The 11,153-nt window shown below is 62.4% G+C and overlaps 1 protein-coding gene across 1 annotated transcript; it reads left to right on the forward strand.

Moving 5' to 3' along the window:
* Positions 1–205: 205 nt before the first annotated feature.
* RAB11B (RAB11B, member RAS oncogene family) lies at positions 206–10,235 on the forward strand. The gene is made up of 5 exons (XM_080818728.1): positions 206–311; positions 7,014–7,209; positions 7,955–8,148; positions 8,475–8,555; positions 9,164–10,235. The coding sequence occupies exons 1-5, from the start codon at positions 272–274 to the stop codon at positions 9,307–9,309; spliced, it is 657 nt and encodes a 218-aa protein (XP_080674854.1). The 5' UTR covers positions 206–271; the 3' UTR covers positions 9,310–10,235.
* The last annotated feature ends 918 nt before the right edge of the window (positions 10,236–11,153 follow it).

Genomic DNA, 11,153 nt, shown 5'->3' on the forward strand with positions numbered 1-11,153 from the left:
TCTGATAGGCTGATGTGGCCGTCACTTCAGAAAGGTCCGCATTCCTTCCGCCTTTCTCCAGGAGACCGAAGGCGAGGAGGGTGGATCCCAGGCGGCGCCCACCCCTGAGGCTTTGCTTCCGCCTGTGACTGGCTGCCCTGGGTGCCGGTCGCTACGCTACCCGCCTCTGATTGGTCATCCACCCGCCGCTCTGCGCGGCGCCGGCTCCGCCCCCGTCGAGTGTTTGTGGTGGGGCTGCGGAGTCGCTGATCCCGCCGGAAGCGCCAGGACAATGGGGACCCGGGACGACGAGTACGACTACTTATTCAAAGGTGCGGTCTGTGGGACAGAGACGGGCGAGGGGACGGTGGCGAGGCGGCGGGCATGCGGGTTGAGGCTACGCTCCAGGCCGCTAGGCCCAGACCGGAACCCGGGACTTGGGGCCCGGTGGGTTAGGCAGCCGGCAAGGCCGGGGCAGTTTGGGCTCGGTCAGCTTTGGGCTGGAGTGTGCGGCCGTGCGGAGCGGGCGGCCCACAGAAGCCCGGGGGCCCTGGATGCGCCGAGGCGGGGCCGGGGCCGGGAGGGGGTGGGGCCCCAAGCGGTGGGAGAGGCCGTTAGGGGCGGGGCCTCCGGGGGCGGGGTCTCCCCAGCATTTGGCGGGCCGGCCTGGGTGGAAAGCTCCGTTCGTGGTGGGGGCGGGGCCGTCAGAGGCGGGGCTAGGGCGCGGTGGGCGTGCCCAAGAAGTGGGCTGGGACGGGGCAGGTGGGGGTGGTGCTCTTACGGAGTGGGAGGAGCCGGTCCTGATTGGCGGCAACGTGTCTGGGGGCGGGGCCCGGAAAGGGCGAGGACGCGAGGGGACGTGCGTGGTGGGGGACCCTGGATTGGGGTACTGACCCAGAATTGCATGGAAGGGGCACCTGGCGGGGGGGGACCGTGTGTGCCGGACCGAGGCTTGGTGGTTAACAGTAACAATTATCTTTGAACTCTTAGAACCCTTAATAGAGCTACTGAAGTACCTGCTCTTCTCTAAGCACTTAACGAATTCACTGAAATGCACACCCCAGCCCTGCGAGGTCGTCGGTAGTATCCAGCCTCTGGGGACCTGGAAACTGAGATCCCAGAGAGACAGGGCAGGTTTGCAAAGTGTTGGAGCAGAATTTGAACCCAGGGCTTTCAGCTGTGGGCTTTACCACCCAAAGAGTGTATGTGGGACTAAGCCTGTCAGACCACCTCCCCCAATACATGCGCACTGATGGGCTGGCCTTTGGCCAACCTGCTGGAGGATCGTCCCTGCCCCGGAGACAGAGGGCTCTAGGAGCCTCCAGTATGGCCTTGGCAGGTGAGGCAGCCACTGCTGACCCAGCTCCCTTGCCCGGCCGCTCAAGCTGGGGAGAGCCCCTCCACGTTGCTGGGGTTGTGGAGTGACTTAAGTCACTGGCTTTGGGGGCGCCTGGTTGGCTCAGTCCGTAGAGTATGCAGCTCTTGGTCTCTGGGTTGTAAGTTCCAGCCCCACTTTGGGTGTGGAGATCAATTAAAAATAGTGTCTTAAAAAAAAAGAAAAAAGAGTCACTGACTTCACAGTGCCTTCTGTGCCAGCGTGGGCTTTGGCCAGGCCCCGGGCTGTCTGTTTGGGCTCCCTGGCTGACAATGGTTGCCCTTGATAGCTACGTCTGGGCCCACATGAGGTACCTTGTCCTTCTGCCTGCCCGTGTGAGGGTCTGCCTCCCACACCAGCGGTTGGCCTCATCCCCCTCGCCCAGGAAACCTGGCTGTCGCTGGGAGTGTGGTCTGTGTCCGACACTGACCATTGTGTCCGTGGTATCATCCCACATTCTGAGGCCGGAAGCCTGGGGACCTTGAGGACGTGGAGAGAGGGGCAGAGTGCTCCCTACCTGGGATATCCACATGGTAAAAGGCTTCTGGGCTGGGGCAGTGCCTGTACAGAGGCCCAGAGCTGTCACATGGCGCCGCGGGGCTGGGGAGCTGCGTGTGGGCTCCTAAGTCACTGGCAGGTGAAGCTGTGCGGTCAGCAGTTATCCCCGGTGCTGTCTGTGCCCTGACGTCTCACGTTAAAGGCGGGGAAGCTCTTCCGTGAGTCCCCGAAACAGACTGGCCACAGGTGGACAGGCCTCCCATCCTTCTGCAGCTGGGGCCCTGAGGCCACTGCTTCCCAGGTCCCCGTTGGACACCCACCTGGATTTGGACTGCCAGGGCAGGGGACCTTAACCCCAGTCGTCACCTCCAGGATTCTGGGGCCGTTGCCCGCTTGTTATTTTCAGCCGCTTGCTGTTATAAATAACCCAGCCCGAGTATTTGCACTAGTCATCTTTTGCCCTTTGGGTTATTTCCTTGAAGTACGTTCCCAGAAGTCCAGTTAGTAGGTCAGGGGCAATGGAGCGGCTGTGTGCTTCCGGGGATTCATCCCTGAGTCCGCTTACTGGAAGCCCAGATCTGGCTTCGGTGGCCACTGGCACAGGGCGGGGGTGCAGGTGGGGGCCACCTGCCCTGCTGCCCTCCCCCACTAGCCTCCTTTTCTGAGTCAGCAGGCGCCCTGCTCATGCAGGGTTAGAAGTGAAAGTCAAATCCACAAGGTCAGTATTTCCCAAACTGCCGGCATCTGAGACCTCACGGTCACTCGTACGTCTTGTGGAGGGTCTCCCTGTTACCTCTGCATGTTTCTCTCGAAATCCACTCTGTTTTTCTCTTAAATGGGGGAAGGAAACTGTATGGGTCTGGCACGTAAAGAAGGAAGGAAAGAAGCCAGCAGGGAGGCAAGCCACCACTGTCACACCACTTGCCATGGGTAGACAGCATTAGAAGCCTGAGTATACTGTCCCCCGGACCCTCCTGAGACCCGGTGGCCTGCAGAGGATAAGGTATGGGCATTAGAGAGGTGTCCCAACTAGAGACCACACCAGGAGGGTTGACAGGGGCCAACTTCCTTACCTTGAGGCTCCACAGCCCTGTCACCTGGTCCAAGGGGCCCTTCAGGAGGGGAGGGCCAGCGATCGTCCTGCCCCCGACCCTGTGCTCAGCCTCCCCCAGGCTTTAGTAACTTCTGGCCCCTCCCTTGGTACAGAGGGGCCACACTTCTCACTTGGGACACTGACTGCCCCCTGCTTCACCCTCTGGCCACCGCCGTGATAATTTTGGCAGCCACATCACACGTTGGCTCCCCTGACCTCCCAAGACCAAGGCCAGCAGATCCCCCAGGGTGTTTTCCTCACTGTGCATCACCCCCCTCCCAAGTAAGGTTGTTTTTTTGTACCTAATTATAGATCCTCATGTTCAGCCTGCTGAACATTTTATCCTGTCAGCCACGGGGCCATTTTCCCAGCCTGCAGATCAGCCCCTCGGGGCAACCCTGACCTCTCTTGGCTTGACCCAACTGTGGGATCCACAGTGGGAGCAGCTATGTCCCCAAGGGCCACCAGGGACTTCTGAGAGGCCCCCGGCCACTCACCTGGCCTCTGAGGATGTGGGTTGAAGTGGGAAGCTGTTGTGGTAGCCCAGGACCACGTCCCCTGGGCTTTGTCCACCCCTGTGCCATCGATGAGTCCTTTTAGGAAAGGGGGCGAGGGAAGAGGAGCAGCCAGGAAACAGGCCAGCCCTGTGCTCACCCTCCTCTGCTGAGTGCCCCTGAGGCAGCCTCCATGCTTTGCAGCCTGGGCAGGGCCCCCACCAGACCCACCGGTAAGGACCAAAGCATGCCATCTTCCCCCATTGGCCCACGGTCGCCTCGCCTGTGCCCTGGCTTTGGGCCCCGATCTGTCCTCTGCTCTGATTCCCCGGAATATAATTGTGGTGGGATTGCCCCCAAGGGCCAGCCTCTGGGGCCTGGGATGGTCAGGGCTGGCTTCCTGGGGGAGAAGCAGGGGCCTGCTCTGCCTGGATAGGGGTGCCAGCCCCCCCACCCCCACCCAAATGGCCACAGTCCACCTGAGTGTCAGAGTGCAGGCCCCAGGGGTGCCACACTGTCAGGGGCAGGTCAGAGGACCCAGGGCTTCAAGAGGGGCCGGCTCTTTGTTTTTGCCAACTGGGCTCGCCTGCTCCGCCAGCCAAGTGGCATGTCGGGGTGGGGGTGGGGGGGCTATTTCCCAGCCAGTGATGCCACCGACTTCTGTGGAAATTCTAGGAGCTGTGTCCTCAAGGGCCCTTTATTTCCCCAAGACAGCAGATCGCTTGTGCCCCGGACAATGCTGTTCTCATTCCTACCCTGCACACGGGGCCAGCTTGGCTGCTGCCCCCCTGGGCACCTCTCCCCACGGGTCAGTCCGAGCAGCCGGGCCTTCCTGCCGCTCAGCTGGGCAGGGGCCGGGGGCTCTCATCCTGCTCTGGCGTCCACTTTCTTACTGGGTGATCCTGGGCCAGGAACCTGGTCACTCTGGGTTGAGTGTCCCCCGGCTGTATAAAGGGAAGGATAATAGGAACATTTGCCCCTGGGCTGGGCCTGAGAACACAGTTACAAAGCCTTTAGGGCTGGGCCTGGCCCTGAAGTGCCTGAGGAGACTGGTGGCTAGGCCAGAGTGGAGTTGATGGGGCCAAGGCTGGGAAGGGAGGGAGGGGATGGGGATGGCCCTGCAGGCCAGGGTCCTCGTGCTTGTTTCCTGTTCCGTTTGCAAGGGCATAAGAATTGTGAGCCAGCCTCTCCAGCCTTGGCCAGGTCTCCGAGGCCACCTGAGAAGGAGGTGAGAGGTTGTGCGTGTAGGCCCCACAGTATGGTCTAGAGCCACAGGCCCATGTCCGTCTCCACCTCTTTCCTCCTTTCTCTGAGGTCAGCTCCCAGTCTTCCGTCGGGCATGAGAGAACACCGGCCTCGTTATCAACCAGGTCCTAGAGGCCAGGGCACTAGGGGTTAGAGGGGAGAGGGGAGAGGAGAGGCCTGACTTGAGGGGTTTTGAAGGATGAGCAGGAGTTTGCCAGCTACTCCGAGGGTCTGGATGCCCCAGATAGTGGGAGAGGAGGAGGCTGGACCCAGAGCCCTGAGCTCAGCCCCAGACGCAGGAGATGTGGGTTCAAATGCTGACAGACCACTTTCCAGCCCGGTGGCCCTGGGCAAGTCCCTGTCTGGTGAGCAGGGTTGGGAGGTAGAGTGGGCCTACAAATAGGCATGGCATTGTCCTGCTTCCTGACCCGTAGGGTTACGGGAGACTCGCGGGAGGTGGTGCACGTCAGGGGCTTTCACTGGACAGACTCGTTAAGCATTCTGCTCGTTCTTAGTATTCTTGGCTCTAAAGCAGCCCTCCCAGAGAGGCTGCCTTGCCTGCCCCCCGCCTCCCCTATGGCTTGAGGATGGTAACCTGGGCATCTTCCAGGTGTGGAAGGAGGTGGGGCTGGGAGACTACACAAGCCACTTTGGGTTTGTTCGTCCAGCAGACAGTGATCGGGTGCTTCCCGGGTGCTGGGCACTGCACCAGGTCCTGGGGGCGCAGCAGGAACTCGGACTGCCTGAGACGCCCACCCCTGTGGCCGAATAGGCTGGCCAGAGAGCGTGAGAGGGTTGGGGGAGGGGGGAGCTGTGGAGGAAAGGCAGGTGGGGAGGGGTGAGGGCTTTTAAGAGGACGACCGTGAGGGCCTGCCTCCTCGACCCACCGGGTGCCATCTGAGGGACCCCACCGAGGAGGTGGGGGCAGATACCAGGCACATACCTGGGGGAAGAACGGTATAGGCGAGCGCAGTGCGCCTCTGTGTATCTCGGAGTCCCAGCAAGGAGGCCCCTGTGGCTGCAGCAGAGTGGGCGAGGGGGGGAGAGGGAGGAGGGGAGGGCGGGGAGGGCACGGGGCAGGTAGTGCAAGGCTCTTTGGACCTTGGGGAGGATTTGGACTTTTACCTCCGGGAGGTGGGAGCCCCGGAGGGCGATGGGCGCCTGCGCCCTCTGGCGGCCTCCAGGAAAACAGCCTGGTGTTTGGCTGCGAGAGTCAATGCAGGGACGCCGGGCGTGTGCAGGTGGGGTGGGCTGGGGTGGGCGCAGTGAAGATGGTCAGAAGCCGTGGGAATTTGGCCATGCACGTATACAACTTTCCATCGAGGAAAGACTTAACTGGGGTGCGGGTGACCAAGCCTACAACCCCCATGGCTTTCCACTGGACAGACCCACCCTTGGGTGTCAGAGCCCAAGGTCCACACGTGGAGGGGGTCCATGTGGTTTCCACCTGGGGTGTCTGGTCAGACGGCCCTGTGTTGTTTCTTATACACGGCACACATACCCACGTGTGCATGTGCGGCTCACACTGTGCATACACAGACGTGAGACTCCAGTGTGCCCTGGGTCTAAGGACAGCCTCCTGGGCTCACACCCCTCCTGGACCATCTCATGTGACCCTACCAAAGAGCCTGGGGCACCTTGGCCCCTAGAGGCGTTGCTTCTCTGGCTGGGGTAGGAAACTTGATGAAGAGAGGGATACAGGGATAGACGGGAGGGGCCTGCTCTGCCCTGCCCAGGAGGACTGGGCGTGGGGGTGAGGCTTCTCATTTCCTGTGGCTTAGAACTCCAGAGACAGACCCTTGTAGGTAAGAACCTAGCAATAACCACCCCCCACCCCCACCTGCCTTAGCATGCTACATGCTAGTGGAGTTCTGATTCTGCCTTTTCTCCTCAAGTCCCCCTCTTGCAGAAAAGACAGCCCAGAGAGGTTAAGTGACTCGCCCAAGGTTGCCCAGCCCTGGAGATTTCTTGGCCACCAGGCTGCAGGGGAGGTCCAGGGGTTAATGGATCCCCACTGTGCACCCGCCGGGATGTCTGGGTTCGTATGCCCTTGGGGCAGCCTTGCTCTGAGGGACCTGAGACAGCAGGGGTGTTGCGCTGTCCACAGTGGCTGTTTCTGGAAGCCCAAAGCCTGTTTGCTTCTGCACCACAGCAAATGTGGTGCCTTGGGCTCCAGGATGGCTCCGACTGCTCTGATGTTGGCTTTCCCAGTTTGTGCAGCGCCCAGGGGGTCACTGACGGTCCTGCAGGTGGACGTGGGTGGTGTGTGGGCCTTGGCTCAGCGTGGCTGGCCCGCAGAGTCTCACCTCTCTCCTTCCTGCCCCCAAAGTGGTGCTCATTGGGGACTCGGGCGTGGGGAAGAGCAACCTGCTATCACGCTTCACCCGCAACGAGTTCAACCTGGAGAGCAAGAGCACCATCGGCGTGGAGTTTGCCACCCGCAGCATCCAGGTGGACGGCAAGACCATCAAGGCGCAGATCTGGGACACCGCTGGCCAGGAGCGCTACCGGGCCATCACCTCCGCGTGAGTGACAGGGCCGGGGCAGTGCAGGAAGCCATGGGTGTGGGGCCGGTGGGCCCTGAAGGATGGGTAGGAGTTTGGCAGAAGGGGAGAGCGCAGCTCTGAGAGTGGGGGGGCCCCAGGGGAAGGGGCAAGACCTCCAGGAGCTATGGGACTGTTGGGAAGACCAGTGTCCACTCCTGGCCACACTGTGACCCTAGGGTAGGCATGTCCTATGGTCCCTTTGAGCCCTGGAGTCCCTCGAGGCACTGTGGTTTCACCAGATGCTGGCTGCACCATGAGGGTTGTTATCCTGGACTGGCTTGCGGCCCTCTGCCCGCCCCCCCCCAGCCCTGCCTGCTCGCCTGCCCTGCCTGTCTGCCCCCAGCTTCACTCTGCACTTCAGCTCAGACCCTGTCCCACCTCATCCTGTCCTCCCGCAGAGGCCTGGCATCCCTTGCCTCCCTGTGGTCCCCCGCTACCAGGACCCACTGGGGCTGCCTCTTCCTAGACACCCCCAGCGTCCCACCATTTCCTGTTGGTCACTTGCGCCCTCGGAACGCCACTGAGGCCTGGTCACCTTCTCAAGTCCCTAATCCCGCAGAATGGCTGGGTGTCCATCAGTCTCCTTGGTGGTCCAACTGGCCAAGTCACGGTGGGCCTCTGTGCCTCGGGCGGGCTCTGTGCCTCCCTGCCCCGGGCGTCGGGGCCAAGGGGCTGCTGCACACAGAGGCTGGGAGGCCCCTGGCTCACGCGCTGTCCCCCGCAGGTACTACCGCGGCGCAGTGGGCGCGCTGCTCGTGTACGACATTGCCAAGCACCTGACCTATGAGAACGTGGAGCGCTGGCTGAAGGAGCTGCGGGACCACGCTGACAGCAACATCGTCATCATGCTCGTGGGCAACAAGAGTGACCTTCGCCACCTGCGGGCCGTGCCCACTGACGAGGCTCGTGCCTTTGCAGGTGAGGCGCGGAGGGGCCGGAACAGGTGTGGCTGGGGGGCAGCATAAGGGTCACTCGGGGACGCCCGCCCGGGGCCTCCCCCGGGGGCCACATTCCTAAAAGTGGGACTGTGACTGAGGCATCAGAGAAGCATCTGGAAGGCAGGCAGCTCACCCCTGCCTCAGTCCGCTGCCGTCTTCACTGTGTCCCTGGCCTCAGCCAGCGTCCCCTTCCTGAGGGGTGGGTGTCTCAATCCTATCTCTTTGACCCCCACCATTCAGTTCTTGGGCCAGGCAGCGGGCAGGCAAGCCCCACTGCCAACCTGGGCAATATTCTTTTTGTTCCAGAAAAGAACAACTTGTCTTTCATTGAGACCTCAGCATTGGATTCCACCAACGTCGAGGAAGCTTTCAAGAACATCCTCACAGGTGGTCACAGGGTTAGGCTGGGGTCACGGTAACCCCAGCATGCTCCCTGTGGGTGGGCCTGGGGAGGACAGCGGCAGCCCCGGTTGCCCGCTCCAGAGCACAGCCCCTGCCTGAAGCTTTAGTCTTGAAAGCCACAGGCCAGTCTGGACAGACCGGACAGACGTGGCGCATTTCATGGGATCAGGGCAGATCCTGAGGACATAGACGCCCTCCACCTGGCTGCCGTGGGGCCCTCTGCGGTGGCCCCTCTGGAGAACAGCCCGCTGGGTCAGCCATGAGGCCCAGGGCCCCTGGCGTTTATTCTGAGGAGGAGGGGCCGCTGATCTTAACAGGAGAAGAGGCCAGGCTGGCGGGGGGGGGGGGGGGGGGGGCGGGAGGGGGGTCGGGACCTCCATGACCAGACATGGGGCCCCAGCCAGCATTGGGTGTCCCGGTGGGAGCCTCCAGGGGCCCAGCCCCTGCCATCGTTTCCCCCCACCCTGATGTGATGGGGGTGCCCCACGGGGTAAGGGGGGGTCCTTTGAGAGGGGGTCTTGGACTCTGCCTGGGGGGTGCTCCTTGGAGGCCGTGAGGTCCAGATGGGTCACCCCGCATTCCCCCATCTGCAGAGATCTACCGCATCGTGTCGCAGAAGCAGATCGCGGACCGCGCAGCCCACGACGAGTCCCCCGGCAACAACGTGGTGGACATCAGCGTGCCGCCCACCACTGACGGACAGAAACCCAGCAAGCTGCAGTGTTGCCAGAACCTGTGAGCGCCCTGCGCCCCGCCCGAGGGCGCCTGCGCGTCCTCGTCCTCGTCCTCCGCCCGCCCCGCCCCGCGCTGCGCTCCCCGGCCCCGCCCTGTCTGTCCCTCCGTGACTGTGACCGGCTCCTGCCCTCACATCGAGCTCCGCATGGCTGGCGGGGGCCCAGGAAGAACAGGAGTTAAGTGGCACCTGCTGTCCCGCTCGAGGAAAGCCAGACGCCCGGGTCGCCGCGCCTGCTTTTCTGGGGTCCCGGTGTGCATCTCGGCGGGCCAGGGAGGGTGGCAGCCTAGACGGGCCGGTCAGAGGCGAGGAGGAGGGGCGCGCCAAGCGGGCTTCTCCAGTTTTCCACGGCAGACTCCAGGGAGCGATTGCCTCCCTCCCTCTGTGGCCAGTTGGCCCCACCGGTCCCCCGATCCCCACCCAGAACCCCCTTCTGAGCTGATGCTCGAAGAGCAAGGCGCCAGGGGGCCGGGGCAGGCGGACACTCTCGGCTCCCGGCCCCCCTGCTCCCCCACGCACAGCCAGCACCGGCACACGCCTTCGACCTCTCCCGTGCGTGCGCGACTCCAGCTCCTGCCTGTAGATTTATGCTGGGGGAAGACCCCTCTCCCCCCTCACTCTCTTTTTGCACGCAGCGCGCTCTCCAGCCCCTCCCTGTGCCCCTCTCTGTCTTGTCTCCCGTCTGGTCAGGAACCCGTTTGCAAGTGAAGCAATATCTCCGTGTTTTGTATATACAACCGCTCTTGTAGCCTTTGGTTTTTTTGTTATTGTAGAGAAACACAGATTCTTTATACACTTTGTAAGATTGACGCCAAACCCCAGCTCTCGATCTCTTATTCTCCCTGTGGCCCCCCCGCACTGTTGCCCCAATGCCTCGTTTCTCCCGCCCGTTACTAAAATGTATAATCCGACTTCCTGTACAGAAACCTGCCGCTGCGCCTTTGTCTTCATTCTCTCCGCCAGGCGGCCACGCCTGGGCCCCGGGCTCCCCGAGGCACACGTCCTGCTGTGGGCTGCATCCGCGTGGCTCAGCCCCGCAGGGAGCTAGAAGACCAGGTCCGGGCACCACCCGGGACAGTGCGGAGGCCCATGAGCTGGGCGCAGGGCCCTTGGCCTGCGGGGGAGGGGTGGGTACCCTCTCCTAGCTGACCCTGTGGCTGGGGGATGTATTCAACTTCTTCCCGGAGATGGCAGTGCCCCTTGGTAGGGGCTGAGCTGTACCCACTACTCCCTGTTCCCAACCCTGGGACTGGACTGTCCCTGCTTCTGTCTGCTGCCCGTGGCCGCTGCCTCCTCTGGGGTCCTGCCAAGGACAGGCAAAAGGGGCTCATCCAGGGGAAGTTGGTCATGCCACTGCCACCCCAGCTCACCTGATCCCAGCCTGACCTTTAAGGAGGGCCCAAAGGGAAGATGCTGGTGATGGAGGGGAGGCAGGTGGCCTGGAGTTTCTCTGCCTTTGCCCAGGATCCAGCTTCTCCCCTGGTCCATGTGGGCAGAGATGGCCTGCGGGCCATTTGCCACTATGGAGGAAGGGTCGCTATCCCCCCTACCCCCATCCCTGCCCTGACCATGTGACCCAATGTGTCCTCTCTCACCAGAGTGCCTGCCCCTGTTCTAGAAGCTCTACCCTCTGGCTGAAGCCACTTATACCCTTGACCCTTAGAAGAGCCTGCAGAGACGGGGGTCTACTCCCAATGTCAGGCTTTGGCTGCCCTGCCTGGCTAGCTGGGCAAACCCAGGCAGTCTTTCCAGAGGAGCCCTGAGCCACAGGGGGCTGTTCTGTAGGGAAGCTGGAGTGACCCAAGGTATGTGCTCCAGGCCAGGGGACAGCCTGAGCCAAGGCCAGCAAC

Source organism: Martes martes (assembly GCF_963455335.1).
Source record: "Martes martes genome assembly, chromosome: 1".
In the NCBI taxonomy this organism is placed as follows: Eukaryota; Metazoa; Chordata; class Mammalia; order Carnivora; family Mustelidae; genus Martes; species Martes martes.